Source organism: Nanorana parkeri, unplaced genomic scaffold (assembly GCF_000935625.1).
Source record: "Nanorana parkeri isolate BGI_ZX_2015 unplaced genomic scaffold, ASM93562v1 scaffold599, whole genome shotgun sequence".
Taxonomy (NCBI): domain Eukaryota; kingdom Metazoa; phylum Chordata; class Amphibia; order Anura; family Dicroglossidae; genus Nanorana; species Nanorana parkeri.
The window spans coordinates 235119-253143 of record NW_017306867.1 but is presented as its reverse complement, the minus strand read 5'-3'; the positions used below and the strand labels follow the sequence as shown (position 1 = coordinate 253143).

General features: G+C 42.5%; 1 protein-coding gene across 1 annotated transcript in view; it reads right to left on the bottom strand.

The window, feature by feature from the left end:
- The window catches only part of CYYR1 (cysteine and tyrosine rich 1), a 65161-nt gene that overhangs the window by 21112 nt on the left and 26024 nt on the right, over positions 1–18025 (bottom strand). The window contains exon 2 of the mRNA XM_018562779.1: positions 5277–5379. Within this exon, the coding sequence (XP_018418281.1) occupies positions 5277–5379 (103 nt within the window). The remainder of the gene's footprint in view (positions 1–5276; positions 5380–18025) is intronic.

The window sequence follows — 18025 nt, the reverse complement described above, 5'->3', positions numbered from 1 at the left end:
TATTTAAAAGGCTTTAAATATATTATATTTTTTTATATATTTAAAAGGCTTTAAATATATTATATTTACTTATATTGTAAAGCACTGCACAACCTGTTGGCGCTATATAAATCCTGTATAATAATAATAATACAAATAAAAAAGATCAATCGGAGTAGATACCAGCTGCACACCATACAGTGTTGTGACCCTGCTGTGCAAAACCTCAGATATTGAAAGATAAGTCACCAGCACTCAGCAATTCAACATGCAAATAACATTTATTTTATTGCAATATACATTACATGTCAATAACATTTCGTATGCACAGAGAGTCCCTTCCTCAAGGCAAAACAGTGACTGTCAAGAAAGGGACCCTGCATGGCCCAAAAATGTTGGCTTGTTTATCTTATCTTCCAATATCTGAGGCTTTAAAGATACACTCTAGTTCTACATTAAAATGACTATAACTCACCCCAGCTACTATCTGCCGCCTTTGATTTTGATTAAGCCATTCATCCTGTGCACTTATTCCCTATAATCACCATCACTTATCTTCTCAATGTTCTTAAATATGAGCCTATGAAAATGCAGACAAGTGTGTTCTCTGGTTCCAACACTAATCCCCCTCTCTGGGCCCACTGTAGATCTGCCTGCACATCAAAGCATGAGAGGAAGTGTAAACTGAATCTGTTCTATGGACAAATGAGACAATATGAGAGCACCTCATCCAATGTGTCTTATGGAGCAGTGAAGTGGTGGTAGAGTGTTGGGAAGGTTGTTATAAGTGAGTTGGGGAGATGGGCTAATAAGAGACTCCTTATCTGAATCCAAAAATGAACAGATTGCAGCTAATCCTTCCTTAGATGTGGTGACTGCATTAGTTTTCTTTTTTTAAAACCTTTTCCCTTTATTTTTACTTGGAAATCCTGCAAATAACCCACTTCCGGGTCCTGGGTATCAAAGCTCACTTACTTCACTGTATCTATGGAGGGAGCCATGGTTGTCACCCAGGCCGGACTACAAACATGTCTTAAACTGGCCATACACAAAGCCTAAACAGGGTGGATGCAGGAATCTCCCCATGCCGGCTATTTTATTCTGACAGCCAGAACCCCACTCTGTCAGACTACACAAGAAGTGACTGCAACATGCGTCACCATGTGTCACTTGTGTAAGTCCAACCTTAAAGGAGAACTATGGGGTTAGGGCTTTTCCCCATAGTTCTCTTTAGGGTAACGTGAGGACACAAACTAGCGTCCTCCCGTCACCCTATGCTCAGTATACCACCAGCTACGGTTTTCCCGATCTACTGAGCTGACCTGTGACAGTCTCATTGCCACAGGTCGGCTAGAACTATGAGGATGAGTGAAAAGCACTCACCTCATAGTTCTACTTTAAAATGTATTTAAACTCAAGGGGAAAAAAATGGAATATATTGCAGCCTACCAGTCCTTAGATGTGGTGGCTGCATTAGTTTTATTTGTTCAGACCTTTTTTTCTCTTTTTTTTTTTCACCTGTTGTTCTTCAACTAAAATTACACTTCCTGTTCTGGGGTATCTATGGAGGAGCAGCGTTGTCACCCTAGGATAAGAAGTCTGTTAAAACTATAAAACACTTCCCACTTTGATTAGGTGGGGGAAAGGAGCAACTAGGCAAGGTAACATATAAACGGATTAAACTACAGCTTTACACTGGGGTAATGATGACTGAGCAGCTCAAACAGTTCACATAGGCCCAAGGTGCTCTCATAAAGGCCGGTCCTTGTGTCACATCCCAGAACTGCCAGTCTGGGCTTATTAGTCTATACAGACTGCATATGGGCAGCCACCTATTGGACACCCCTGAGTTTGAGTCTGCATGAAGAAACAATGAAATGATGCCTGAAATTGTACAAATAGACAGGAACGACGTTCGTTTGTGCAGTTTTGAGGATTTGGGCATTGTACTGCAGGCTGATTTCATGCCTTGTGATGTGCACATAATAATGAAGTCTATAGGGAATTCCCCTGAACGTCTCAAGCTCAGGATGTCTGCTTTCTGACGATAACCCCAGCACCGCTCAGCCTGCGCTCTGCTAATAGCATATTTTACTTGAAGTAAAGTTCACTGAACATCAAGGATAGCGGCAGCATAATGTCATCTATCTACTCTTCGAGTCTCCTATAGTCAACACTGGAAGTGCAGCTCTGACATTTTAACACTTCGGCAGAGAATCTTTCAACGTTACAGCCTTGTTTAGAACTGATCACAGGTGCTAATACTTACAGATGTTTAATGACCCAAGGTCAGTACATATAAATAATAATAATAGGCAGCAAAAATGATAAAGTCTTAAAGTGCAATTGAAGACAAAACTTTTTGTTTTGGTTACAGTGGAGAGGGATTAGCGCACGTTTCAGGTATTATTGCTAACATTCAACATGCTGTCCCACACTGTCGCCCAAAATCAGTGTAGTAGGGTGCGCGGCCAACAGCGGCGCAGCATAAAGCCAAAGAAGAAATAGCCAGCACTCCTTTAACACTAGTATTAAAAGCAGAGATGTAAGTACCATGCTCTAAAAAGCTAGGTATTGATTGCTATTGATTGTAAGAAGGAATTGGTCATCTCCAGGCATTCATGCCTTTAATCTATGTATTGCTGTACAGATCCTAGGTTGCAAGCTTTGCTCGTTTGTGGACTACACTATACAGAGAGGCCTTGATGGGGCAGTGTGGGTTCCATATAGCTTTAGCATTTGCTGCAATTATAGACTAATCATCCATAACATTATGGCCACTGACAAGTGAAGTGAATAACAATGGCACCTGGATGTTCCCAGTCTGCAGTGGTCCAGACCTACCAAAAGTGGCTCAGGGAAAGAAAACTGCTGAACCAGTGACAGGGTCAGGGGCAGCCAAGACTCATTGATGCACAAGGTGAGCGAAGGCTGGCCCATGTAGTCCAATAGAAGAGCTACTGTAGCTTAAATTGCTGAAAAGGTCAGTGCTGGTTCCGACAGATAGGTGCCTGAACACACAGTGCATCACAGTTTTTTGTGTACGGGGCTGTGTAGCCACAGACTGGTCAGGGTGCCTATTCTGACCTATGTCCACCACCAAAAATGGCTACAATGGGCATGTGAGCATCAGAACTGGACCACAGAGCAATGGAAGAAGGTGGCCTGGTCTGATTAGTAATGTTTTTATTTACATCATGTGGATGGCTGAGTGCATGTGTGTGTTGCCTACCTGGGAAAGAGATGACACCAGGATGCATGTGGGAAGAAGGCAAGCCTGCAGAAGCAGTGTGGTGCTTTGGGCAATGTTCTGCTGGGAAACTTTGGGGCCTGCCATTCATGCAGATGTTACTTTGACATGTACTACCTATCTAAACATTGTTGCTGACCAAGTCCACCCCTTCATAAAAATGGTATTCCCCGATGGCTGTGGACTCTTTCAGCAGGGAAATGTGCCCTGCTACACTGCAAAAATTATTTAAGAATGGTTTAAGGAACACAACAACAAGTTTGAGGTGTTTGCTTCTCCAGTCCAATTATTATTATTATTATATTATTATTATACAGGATTTATATAGCGCCAACAGTTTGTGCAGCGCTTTACAATATAGGGCAGACATTACAATCACAATACAATTCAAGACAAGATGGTAAGGAGGGCCCTGCCCCTGAGGGCTTACAATCTCAATCCAATCAAGCATCTGTGGGATGTGCTGCAAAAACAAGTCCGATCCATGGAGGCCCCACCTTGCAACTTACAGGACTGAAAGGATGTGCTACTGATGGCTTGGTGCCAGATACCACAGCATACCTTCAAAGGTCTAGTGGAGTCCATGTCTTGACAGGTCAGGGCTGTTTTGGTGGAAAAAGGGGGACCTACTCAATATTAGGAGAGTCGACATAATATGGCTGATCGGTGTATGCTACTAACACCCTTGCTTTTAATACGTAACATTTAAGGAGTGCTTACTATTTCTGCTTTAGGTTTTTATTGCTGTCAATGTCCCCATTAGGTAAATTACCCCTCTCTATTTATCCTGGTTAATGTTATCACTAAAAGTGAAAGAAAATGCCAAACTTGGGGTTGTCACCACCAGGGATTTCCTTTACATTGGATGGATTCCCTACCACTTCCTAATGTGGCTATGGAACAGGAAGGGAAATCTCCCCAATGGGACCCAAATGACAAAAAAGCTGGTGGAGTTATAACCCTCCCTTACTCTATTCAGAACTAAAAAAAAAGTTTTGGCTTTGGGCGCGCGCGAGCAGAAAAAAATTGCCGTCTGGAGACGGCAACCCGCAGATGCTGCAGTGCCGTCCGTCCGTTTTTTTACTACGGGCGGACGGCAAGAGGTTAAGGGTTTGCAATATCAAGATAGTTTTCAACATTTGCAACCTTTTTTTAAGGGCCGTACAATTTGCATTGAGGGATGTAGGCTGTGTGCTTAAAGAGATCCTTTCTCCATCCCTAAATCTAGCCTGTGCACACTGCACTCTCTCTGGTTTATAACTGGCAGCCAGCAACAGCCAATCAGATGCAAAAAGTGACCCAAATGTCCAGCTGCCGGGATGAAGTGACTGACTTGCTGTTGTGCACTGCCAGAATATGGAGACTTCTTTTTTTTGCTGGAGCTACAACTCTTGGCTACACAGAGTGAGGAGTGAAGGGAAGAGGGAGCACCTGAACCCTTTGCACGTGGGGGCATAGTTAATTTTCCTGGGCAAATGTCTCTCTAGAGACTCTCCCATCCTCTGGAACTCTTTACCCCAACCTGTCCGATTATCTCTCATTCTGACTGCCTTTAGGCGATCCCTTAAGGCTCATCTCTTCAGGGAAACCTATCCCACCTTAAACTAACCACTCAACCATCACGTTCTCAAACAATTCATCCCCACACAGCTACCTCCTCATGTATCACTTGCCCCTCCCTTTTAGATTGTAAGCTCTCAGGGTCAGGGCCCTCCTTACCATCTTGTCTTGAATAGTATTGTGATTGTAATGTCTTCCTTATATTGTAAAGTGCTGTGCAAACTGTTATAGGCGCTATATAAATCCTGTATAATAATAATAATGATACAGACACTCATGCATCTTCTGGCTTTCTGCATACCAGATAGTATCCTGAGCAAACCTACTGAACAGACAATGGGGCAGTTTCCCAACTCCAGTCATGGTTTAGATATGTGTGATATCAAGTAAAGTCCTTGTTATATAACCTGTACTAAGGTGACTGCTATTTTGACTTGTAAAATTCAATAAAAATAACAGAAAACAGCTTAAACGGATTTAAACTTACGAGAGCACATTTCCGATGTAGGCATAGTAGGAACAGCAGTATGGAGGATTTCCATCACAGCAATAGGATTTGCAGTCAGTTCCACAGTGTGCACGGCAGGGGTCTAAGTACACAAAAAGAAATGGTAGTCAATGTAAGTCAATTCATTAAAATGTTACATAGAACAATATCAGACCTCTGAAAAGTACAACCATGCAGATGTACTCCGTACTTGGTTTGGGCCCCTTTTGCAGCACTTACTGCAATTACTTTTGCACGATATTCTAATTATTCGAGTTTCACCTGTAGATACACCTAAGCAAATAAAACATTTTATAATGCAGCACACAGCAAACAAAGAAAAATTATCTTCATTACAGTATTGGTTTATGTTAAAAAAATCTGAGGGTTTAATGTCACTTTAATGCAGTTTTATATCTAAACTCTAGGTTGTCTCTAGGAACCAGTGAAAGAAAACTCTTCACAACCATCATGTTTTGTTGTCAGAACAACTCCTTTCCCTGTTGTCTCAGTAACTTATCAGAAGGGGCAGATCATAAATCCAAAGAAAGGATGGCTGTTCCTCTCATCATGAATAATGAAGCTTAAGGAACATATCTCTATAGTTTCGCGTGGTCAGGAGTCGCCGAGGTGTGAAGCCGCCATCGTGTTCGGAAGCATGGGCGGAATTGCGGCGGGAAACTGTGTGATCCGTCCAGCACGACTGGGGTTCCATTTGAAAATAATGGCACCCACAGAGCGATCGGTTCACACCTTGGCGACTATTGACCGCGCGGCGATCTGCGTGGAATTGTGCACGATTGCCACGTGGTCAGATGTTGCCTAGTGTTAATTTAGCCTAAACACAAGATTGTAATCCATCATGGGAGCGAGCTTGGAGCAGTGTCTACTTTACAACACACACACAGGTACCATGGGGAAAAAAGTAACCCCCCTCCAGAAGGAAGGACAGTGTCAGCACCAATTCAGAGATGATTTGAGGATCTACAGCCGAGTGATACACAAATAAGATACATTTGTGTTAATAGTTGGGGTCCTTGAATGCATTTTTAAGATTTAGCTACTGAGTTTAGTGTCGCTTCAAGTGTAAATATAATCCTTGACTTAACCCTAAACTAACCCTTAATCCATAACCCCAACTCTGAACCAAGGACAACAAAATACATCCTAAACCCATAAAATACATCCTTAAGTTAAATTTTATTTCTAGCATTGAAATGTTCTGTTCTAACCAAAGTCTCTTGGAAAAATAATTGCCTGCACTGCCCCACAGCAATCAAATCAGATTTTTTTTTCAGTCATTTGCAGTGCATTTCTTAATTTGATTGGTTGCTATGGAGCAATACACACTTCCTATTTATAAGACACTAATGAGGTCACTTGTTGCAATGAAGCTGCTATTAATCTTTATTGCATAACACTCCAAATCAGCCAACTGTTCACTTCAACAACCAGTGCATTGCTACCAACGGATTTAGAATGAAAGTATGCGATGACTGGCTTATGTAGATCTCTATAGAAACATGATAATGTATTACCTTAAAAAGTGTATTTCAGAGAATAAGAATGTATATGTGGTTCCATATTGTTTTCTGTATTGACATTCCTGTTTGTTTAATTTCCCGTGTGTGGTGTTATTTTTAGGGATATCCTCACCAGAAAAAAAAAAAATCCTACTCACAAATAAAGCTGATCAAGAAATCTTCCTTTTCAACTTGTTTTTATAACAGAGTAGTTAGGACTAAGAGCTAGTTCACACTAGCCCCAGTGCGCCCCGACCCGATTCAGTGCCGGAGCACACTGGATCGCATCCTGGCCGGCTCACTGCATTCTGGGGTGGGAGGTGGCGTGGTCACTGCATTAAAGTCAATGGCACCTCAGCCACGCCCCCCAGCCACAGTGCAATCTACCGCACTGAAAACACGTGGCACGTCAATGCCTGCGTTCTGGTGTGATCAGAAAAATTGTTGCACTATTTTTTTCTGATCAGACTGGAACACAAGCATTGATATGCCACGCGTTCCGGTGCGGGCAATCGCACTGCGGCCGGGGGGCGTGGCTGCAGTGCCATTGACTTCAATGCACCGCCACGCCTCCTCCCGCCCCAGAACACAGTGAGCTGGCTGGGAATGCGACCCAGTGCGCTCCGGCATCGAATCGGGCCAGAACACGCTGGGGCTGGTGTGAACTAGCCCTAAAGAGTGTTGTAAAGTAGTCACCACTCTAAGCTCACTCCTATGATGGACTACAATCTCAACACTACTTAATAAACTAAACACGAGATTGTAGTCCTTAAGGGGGACCATGGGGAACAAAAGTAGCCACCCTCCAGAAGGAAGGACAGTGTCAGCACCAATTCAGAGATAATTTAAGGATCTACAGCCGATTGATAATAAATCACTCATGTCATAGTTCTCCTTTAAAGGAGAACTATGGGGTGAGGGCTTTTCATCATAGTTCTCCTTAGGGTAACAGGAGGACACAAACTAGCGTCCTCCCGTTACCCTAAGCTCAGTATACCGCAAGCTACAGCTCGCGGTATACTGAGACGCCGCAGCCAGAGCGGATCCCGACATCGATGTCGAGATCCGCCCAGCTGCGTGAGTGACAGCTGGCTCTGCCTATCTAGAGGCAGAGCCAGCTGTACTCGCCCCCTCCCCCGTCCGCTACGCCAGTCAGCGCTGGCGGATCGGAGCGGGGAGGGGGGAATCCAGCCCCTCCCCTGTCACGGCAGAGAGCTGTGACAGGATCGAGAGGTGAGCGAACGCCGGTATGTGTTCGCTCACCTCCCGATCTACTGAGCCGACCTGTGACAGTCTCATTGCCACAGGTTGGCTAGAACTATGAGGTGAGTGAGAAGCACTCACCTCATAATTGTCTTTTAAGGCACTTGAATGCATTTTTAATATTTAACTCCTGAATTTAGTGTCACTTTACAGTAAATGTAATTATAAGAATGTTGTGCTATACGCGACTCAAATACTATAAACAACTGAATTTTCCAGTGTAGCTAGAATAATATGAATAAATAAAACAAATAGCAGTGTTGAGTATATTGTTCCACTCTCAGTAAACATAAACTTTGTGAAACTATACAATGTACCAAAACATATATACATGTAACAAAGTATCCAAAAGTGTTATAGCACAACTCTTTGAATATTCGTCTGTGAATTTCAAACAATAAAAAGTATACACTTGTGTTGTCTCACAATCCTTTAACATTGTCCTTTGTGATCTCCAGCCCAACATGTGTTATTCATTCATTGAAATAATCACCAATAGTGCTGCTAGAAGACCATCCAGTGCAAGATTCTTGAATAAAAGCATTGTGTTATATACTCGATCCTGCTCACCATATTATTATTATTATTCAGGATTTATATAGCGCCAATAGTTTGCACAGCACTTTACAATATAAGGAATTACAATCACAATACAATTCAAGACAAGATGGTAAGGAGGGCCCTGCCCGTGAGGGCTTATATGAATCAGATCACAACTGACATATATTAGTATGGTCGAATGCACTTCCCCTTTCTTCCAGGGATCACAAAAAGAATCGCTTTGATGGATATGTTGTCACTCAGCTTCAAAAAAGGTGGAACCATACTCAGATAGAAGAAAGATGGCACATAGTAGGGATGCACCCATACCATTTTTTTCAAGACCAAATACAAGAACAAGTACTTTCCCTCAGGGACCAATTACCAATACTTTTTTTTAAATGGATATGTGACATTTTTTCTAAAACAATGTAGACTAATGATTTTTGGGCAGTTTATTTATAATTATGAAGAACTGTAACTCAATCCATGATTATTCAGCAATAGAGAATGACAGCCAGCAATAGAGAACTACAGATCCAATCAATCCATGATTATTCAGCACTGTAGAATGGCTACCGACTCACCTGAGCTGTGTGCAGTCTCACTAGGGCTGCATGCAGGCCTCACCAGGGCTGCATTCAGGTCGCACCAGGGCTGCGTTTGGGCGTCACCAGCGCTGTGTTTTGGTCTCCACAAGGCTGCATGCAGATCTCATCAGGGCTGCGTGCAACGTCTCACCAAAGCTGCACGCAGGTTTCACCGGGGTTGCATTTGGGTGTCACCAGGGCTACATGTGCGTCTTATCAGGGCTGCGTTTGCGTCTCATAAGGACTGCATGCAGGTCCCAGCAGGGCTGCCTTTGGGTATCACCAGGGCTGTGTTTGGATGTCACCAGGACTGTGATTATAAACCTCCCTAACTCTATCCAAAACTTAAAAAAAAAAAAAAAATAAAGAAATATGCAGATTGGAAAGTCAAAGTGAACTTAGAACTTCTGATCTGCATACTTGTTCCAGATTAGTGGCTTACAAAATATTGACAGCCAGGCAAAAAGCATTTTCAAAGGGGGAAGTCAGGAGCAACCTCCATATTGGGTTCCTTAGAAAGGGACTATGGCATGTTGTAAAAAGGAAATTATAAATATAGAAGTGAAGCTGTTTTCCGCTCTTTGGGAATCCTCACAGACAAGGATCATCCTCTATTGCCAGATCCTAAGTTCAATCAAAGCATCTAATAATTAAGTCTAATTTCCTACATCTAATTGCATTCACTAGCGGATATGAAATAGCTGCCATTGTTTTTTTCCCCCTCCCCCCTGTGTAAAACACTACGTGTTAACCAATTACAAGGTAAAAACAGATTCATTAAATTAGCTTAATAATGAAATTGTCCATAAACTGGGTTAATGTCCCAGAACCGCCAAGTAAAAGGTGATAGTGAAAGCTGCCCTCGAGTGACATAATACAGCCGCGGATTCCTGCAGCAGCCTGTGAAAAGGAAGCCGTGTACGGCGACCGCCATCTCCATTGCGTTACAGGGAAGGAAACTGCTTCATTATTTTACAATTTAGTCGCATAAGGCAAAAAAGGTTAATTGAAAATGGCTGTATTCATGGATGGATGGCATTTCAGGAGGTTTCTGGGATTTTTTTTCTCTCTTTAACTTTTAATTAACTTGATTGTTTCTAAAGCGTGTTTTCTTCTTTACAGACAGATCTCAGATCTTAAAGACACACTCTATTAATAAAAGAAAAACCTGTTTTCAAGAATTTGTAGCTCTTGCAGTGCCAACGTTTTTCATGGGGAAGACTGTAGATACGATCTGGGCTTAGACATTCTTCCAATCCACGTAGGACCCACCTGCTGCCAGCCTGATTTGAAAATCTTAGCTGGTGTGCAGAAAATGGTGGAAATTTAAAAGGAAGCTGCCAGTATGAAAATGTGGTAGCTGCCATCATTGTCTTTTTTTTTGTTTTGTTCTGAAGATGAGAGCTACATGTCCATGATCAGGGCTATCCCTATAATGAGTTAGCCTGAGACTGTTGCCTCGGATGGCATCTCTTATAGTAATGTAGTGATAGTGGTGGGGGCAGCAGGCAGTGTGCCTGCGGCCCCCTTTCCAGTCAGTGCCTCCCAGGTCTCTAAGACCTGGGCAGAGAGATGTGCAAGGGCCATACACATTTCCCCACCCAGCTCTTAGCAACCTGGTATGCTCATAGCAAGCTGGGTCCAATGCTGGCCAGGGCCCCCCTCCATCCCCCACGTTAGCAAGCACCACAGCCACCCAACATCCATCACCCCCCCCTCCGGACTCAGGTTGCAAAAAGGTTTTTTTGAGGGGGGAATCCAGCCCCTCCCCTGTCACGGCAGAGAGCTGTGACAGGATCGAGAGGTGAGCGAACGCCGGTATGTGTTCGCTCACCTCCCGATCTACTGAGCCGACCTGTGACAGTCTCATTGCCACAGGTTGGCTAGAACTATGAGGTGAGTGAGAAGCACTCACCTCATAATTGTCTTTTAAGGCACTTGAATGCATTTTTAATATTTAACTCCTGAATTTAGTGTCACTTTACAGTAAATGTAATTATAAGAATGTTGTGCTATACGCGACTCAAATACTATAAACAACTGAATTTTCCAGTGTAGCTAGAATAATATGAATAAATAAAACAAATAGCAGTGTTGAGTATATTGTTCCACTCTCAGTAAACATAAACTTTGTGAAACTATACAATGTACCAAAACATATATACATGTAACAAAGTATCCAAAAGTGTTATAGCACAACTCTTTGAATATTCGTCTGTGAATTTCAAACAATAAAAAGTATACACTTGTGTTGTCTCACAATCCTTTAACATTGTCCTTTGTGATCTCCAGCCCAACATGTGTTATTCATTCATTGAAATAATCACCAATAGTGCTGCTAGAAGACCATCCAGTGCAAGATTCTTGAATAAAAGCATTGTGTTATATACTCGATCCTGCTCACCATATTATTATTATTATTCAGGATTTATATAGCGCCAATAGTTTGCACAGCACTTTACAATATAAGGAATTACAATCACAATACAATTCAAGACAAGATGGTAAGGAGGGCCCTGCCCGTGAGGGCTTATATGAATCAGATCACAACTGACATATATTAGTATGGTCGAATGCACTTCCCCTTTCTTCCAGGGATCACAAAAAGAATCGCTTTGATGGATATGTTGTCACTCAGCTTCAAAAAAGGTGGAACCATACTCAGATAGAAGAAAGATGGCACATAGTAGGGATGCACCCATACCATTTTTTTCAAGACCAAATACAAGAACAAGTACTTTCCCTCAGGGACCAATTACCAATACTTTTTTTTAAATGGATATGTGACATTTTTTCTAAAACAATGTAGACTAATGATTTTTGGGCAGTTTATTTATAATTATGAAGAACTGTAACTCAATCCATGATTATTCAGCAATAGAGAATGACAGCCAGCAATAGAGAACTACAGATCCAATCAATCCATGATTATTCAGCACTGTAGAATGGCTACCGACTCACCTGAGCTGTGTGCAGTCTCACTAGGGCTGCATGCAGGCCTCACCAGGGCTGCATTCAGGTCGCACCAGGGCTGCGTTTGGGCGTCACCAGCGCTGTGTTTTGGTCTCCACAAGGCTGCATGCAGATCTCATCAGGGCTGCGTGCAACGTCTCACCAAAGCTGCACGCAGGTTTCACCGGGGTTGCATTTGGGTGTCACCAGGGCTACATGTGCGTCTTATCAGGGCTGCGTTTGCGTCTCATAAGGACTGCATGCAGGTCCCAGCAGGGCTGCCTTTGGGTATCACCAGGGCTGTGTTTGGATGTCACCAGGACTGTGATTATAAACCTCCCTAACTCTATCCAAAACTTAAAAAAAAAAAAAAAATAAAGAAATATGCAGATTGGAAAGTCAAAGTGAACTTAGAACTTCTGATCTGCATACTTGTTCCAGATTAGTGGCTTACAAAATATTGACAGCCAGGCAAAAAGCATTTTCAAAGGGGGAAGTCAGGAGCAACCTCCATATTGGGTTCCTTAGAAAGGGACTATGGCATGTTGTAAAAAGGAAATTATAAATATAGAAGTGAAGCTGTTTTCCGCTCTTTGGGAATCCTCACAGACAAGGATCATCCTCTATTGCCAGATCCTAAGTTCAATCAAAGCATCTAATAATTAAGTCTAATTTCCTACATCTAATTGCATTCACTAGCGGATATGAAATAGCTGCCATTGTTTTTTTCCCCCTCCCCCCTGTGTAAAACACTACGTGTTAACCAATTACAAGGTAAAAACAGATTCATTAAATTAGCTTAATAATGAAATTGTCCATAAACTGGGTTAATGTCCCAGAACCGCCAAGTAAAAGGTGATAGTGAAAGCTGCCCTCGAGTGACATAATACAGCCGCGGATTCCTGCAGCAGCCTGTGAAAAGGAAGCCGTGTACGGCGACCGCCATCTCCATTGCGTTACAGGGAAGGAAACTGCTTCATTATTTTACAATTTAGTCGCATAAGGCAAAAAAGGTTAATTGAAAATGGCTGTATTCATGGATGGATGGCAGCATTTCAGGAGGTTTCTGGGATTTTTTTTCTCTCTTTAACTTTTAATTAACTTGATTGTTTCTAAAGCGTGTTTTCTTCTTTACAGACAGATCTCAGATCTTAAAGACACACTCTATTAATAAAAGAAAAACCTGTTTTCAAGAATTTGTAGCTCTTGCAGTGCCAACGTTTTTCATGGGGAAGACTGTAGATACGATCTGGGCTTAGACATTCTTCCAATCCACGTAGGACCCACCTGCTGCCAGCCTGATTTGAAAATCTTAGCTGGTGTGCAGAAAATGGTGGAAATTTAAAAGGAAGCTGCCAGTATGAAAATGTGGTAGCTGCCATCATTGTCTTTTTTTTTTGTTTTGTTCTGAAGATGAGAGCTACATGTCCATGATCAGGGCTATCCCTATAATGAGTTAGCCTGAGACTGTTGCCTCGGATGGCATCTCTTATAGTAATGTAGTGATAGTGGTGGGGGCAGCAGGCAGTGTGCCTGCGGCCCCCTTTCCAGTCAGTGCCTCCCAGGTCTCTAAGACCTGGGCAGAGAGATGTGCAAGGGCCATACACATTTCCCCACCCAGCTCTTAGCAACCTGGTATGCTCATAGCAAGCTGGGTCCAATGCTGGCCAGGGCCCCCCTCCATCCCCCACGTTAGCAAGCACCACAGCCACCCAACATCCATCACCCCCCCCTCCGGACTCAGGTTGCAAAAAGGCTAAGGACACCCATGGCCTTCCTTCCTTCACTACATGGCGAGTTAATGACCTGGTACAAGCATGTGAAGATTTCTGAAAACACTACGTAGAAAAAGGACAAAGCAGTTGCTTGAAACTCATATTAAAAATAGTGATGTCTCTCTATGAAACACAAACAATAGTGTGCTCAGGATCCCTGTCTCTTCTACAAGGAGAGTTTCACTTCAAATGCAAGTTACTAAACTAAAGACTGCTGTATGACATTCTAAACAAGTAGCAAATCCAGTTACTATCGGATATACAAGATGCAAAAACCTACCTTCCCTGAGTCAAATTCTCCTTCATTTTGTGTCTCACACCCCACCACTTCCAGGCACTACAACTCACGGGGGGGTTTAGCAACAGAGGCAGTGCTGTGATTCCAGAAAGCAGTGGGTGGGATGAGATGTGGTCAGGTACTGACTGACAAGCTACAGGCTTGTGAATCAGCAATGACAATGCTGATAGTCATGTCCTCTGCAACCTTTTCTAACCCCACTGTAGTACAAGCAGGTGCAGCATATTTGCCATCCCATCACAGAAAGCTGTATTAGGTCAACTTCACTGGCAGCATCAACAGGTATTTGTGGGACTTTGCAGAGAAAACTGTAAGTGCAGATGCACTTAGAATTGAGTGCTGCAGTACAAGAGGGTTGGAGGGTACGGGAGCTTTGAATTGTATAGGACAGTTGGAGGGTACAGGAGGGTTGGAGGATATATAAGCGTTGGAGGTTACAGGAGGGTTGGAGAGTATAGGAGGTTGGAGGGTGGAGTAGGGTTGGAGGGTACAGGAGGGTTGGAGGGTACAGTAGGGTTGGAGGGTATAGGAGGTTGGAGGGTGGAGTAGGGTTGGAGGGTACAGTAGGGTTGGAGGGTACAGGAGGGTTGGAGGGTACAGAAGGATTGGCTCCATCTGTTGTGACAACATACAGAAAATTTTCACCAACATACCTATATTTCCTTTACTAAGACATCAGGAAGAAAATAAAGTGATCATCAATTTGCCTTCAGAAAGTGGCCCTAAAAGGTCCCAAATGTTGATATTTTGACAACTTAACAAAGGTGATGTGGATTTACGCATCACAAGGAAAGCTAGAGGACATTTCTACTTGTTTTTACATTAGGGGACCTAAACAATATATGGACATTTGATGAAAGGTTCATTTTAAGCAATTCAGTGGTGTCAACTCCCTACCTGCTGATTGGACAGATAAGGAGCGGTAACTCCTGGACATACCCTGATCTGTCCTCCGGTCAGTACATCACACACAGAATAAATGGATTAGCCTATAGTGATGCCCCTCCCTCTCCCAGTCTCAGTGCTAGCCCACATGCACAGTTTAGTGCCCTGGGGGCCCTACAAACCTGTGGCACACCATACTATAAATAACTGACCATGTTTTATGACCAGTGTTGTTGGTCCCACCACTAGCTGCCAGATGTGCCTTGCTATTGGCCTTTTACAGTGATGACCATCATCTCTAACTAACAATAGGATGCATCTGGTGGGAAGGAAGGGGCGAGGTCAGCACCACTGACCAAAATGTTAGTTTGTTTCTTGCAGTATGGAGCATCCCAGGTCTAGGGATCCAACAGTGTTCAGGCACCAGGAAGTACACTGCTATATGAGCCCCGATTGTCCTTCCACGCAAAGATCAGTTAAAAGCATAGTGATGGAATAAATGGCTGAGCGAGGCATCTCACAATGTTTTGTCCATTTATTATCCGACCTGAACAGTATATGGAGATGTCCTCTGACAACATTCAGTTGCTCAGTGAAGTCCACCTATGCCAAAAGACTGAAAGAAAAGACCGAAGTAGACTGTACTGACATATCTTGTTATGTGTTTGATAATTAGAAAAAAAACAGATGGATGTTCTATCCCTTCCCTACTCTATGCAAAAAAAAAGGAATGTAAATTAATGTGATATTAAACTCAAAAGGGTTTTTCAGATGCTGATGAAATCACTTACAATGGATGCTGCTCTCTGATGTTTAAAAGTTTTTATATTTTGCAGAATCAGCTGGTCCCCTGAGCACTGGTCCTGATATCCTGTTTTAGAGTGACTGATTTCCCTCGCAGGGTCCTATGGAGTCACCCTTGTGTGTGCTAGTAAGCTGTGTGTGTCCACAAACACACAGACACAGCAGGTAAGCCATTCCACTTCTACCTTCTGCTCATTCCTTCCTTTCTTCTTCCTTCTCCAAGCTAGCTGGAGACTGCTCTGTGCCTTGTTATCTTGTACTGGACAGGTAGTTCGGGGAAGCGGAGCTGAGAGAGTTGGAGCTGTTCAGAAACATGATGACTGTATATGCTTGGGCACTAATGTAAAGAAATACTTGGCTGGGCAATGTATACTTGTTTTATCTGGAATTAATATTGAAAAGATGTTTTAAAGTTTAATACTAGTTTAAATTATAATCTTGGCTCATGTATAGGCACTTTTGCATTCCAATGTAGGAGAAAGAGGTCACAGTCATTTCCTGTCCAAAAATAATTTAGTATATAAAATTGATGACAAAATGTTGCTTGTTGTGTGAAATCACATGCTCAGGGTTTAGAGTCTGAATCTCTGTCACCTTTCCCGAAAACAGCTTGCAGTAGCTGGAAATAGCTAAGTCACATTATGCTGAAAGGACACATTAGCTCTGTCTTGTCTCAGGAAAGTTCAGAGAGAAGTCTTGAGGGAAGATACCAAGAAGGTGAATGTCTACCATGAAAGGTAACTTGAGGCTGCAGGTGAGAATGAGCAGTGTTTGCACCAATCATTCTCACCAACAATCTCCTAGCGGTTCAATCTTCTGGCCGTCCTCTTATGTCTTTACATTGAGGCTTTCAAAAGCTGTTTGTTGCTGTGTTGGCATATTTATATACAGCTAAAATGATTTTGTAGAAGGATTTAGCCCCAAAGGCAATAAATAGAGGTGAGGTCAGCAGGGGTGCCCATATTGAAAGGAGACACTTGAGAAGCTGTATCTTCAAAAGGTAGATATTTATGTTATTGAGCAATCAAAAACAGCACCAGCACGCTTCGTGGTGTCGTAATGGCCACTCCCTAAGGACAGGTGTATAGAGCACCAAGTAGAAAATAAAAATGAAATCAAATATAACCAATATACAGTATAGCAAAAAATAGTAATAGATAAATATATATATATATATTGTGGCAGTGCGTGGCAAGGCCACGGAGTAAGCTGGCGACACAGACACCCAGGACTATCAGCCACTTCCATCTGACCACAGAAAATCTGCAGATAATTGTAAGGTGTATGGGCACCTTTTAGAGTTCTGGGTGGGATGAAATCTCCAGTCCTGAGGTCAGGTGTTGCCAGTCATCAGGTGGCTGAGAGTAGCCTCATTAAGAGCCCAGACCAGAGCTCAAGGGAGGGGTTGGTGTGGTGTGGGCTGCAGGCACATAAGGGCTCCTGCTGGGAAGAGGCACAGGTTGTGTCTAGGAGTCAGGCGGACTCCACCTAGAAGCCAGAGTGGAGCAAGGTGGTTGGGTGTGCACTGGAGGCACCAGGAAATCAACCAAGGAGGCTTAATGAACCTGTGACATCCAAACGATGTGTAGAAGAGACACATGGAGTATATGTGACAATGTTGAGTTGGTGAGACAATTTGGTATAAAGTTATTGACTACTTGCTGAAATATAACCAGACTACATGTTGTTTTGCTGACAAAAAGCTTCTTTCTGTTCTGGAAACAATAAAAAACTGTTTTGTTTAATGCTAACGTGGCTTCGAGTCTTTGAGCGCTCGCCATTTGTGCTAAATTCCCCAAATATCACTATATTATATAATTACATTCCTACAATATAAATATTAATTAACCACTAATGAGCCACTATAATTTGATTTCTATGGTATAAACATTAATCATCAGTTTTAATCATGCAATCACTGGACAGAGGAGGGATCATTTTTCATAATGAAGTTTTGTTATATATCTTACACATTACACACTGAATTAACTAGTTTACATATCATATAAACTGTGTAATTTCGGAAATTTCATAGAAGATAGAATAATAATAATCATGTAAGTGAAGATATAAAATTCATTTTTTTCATAATTGCATAATAATTTTATCTTTGTACAAT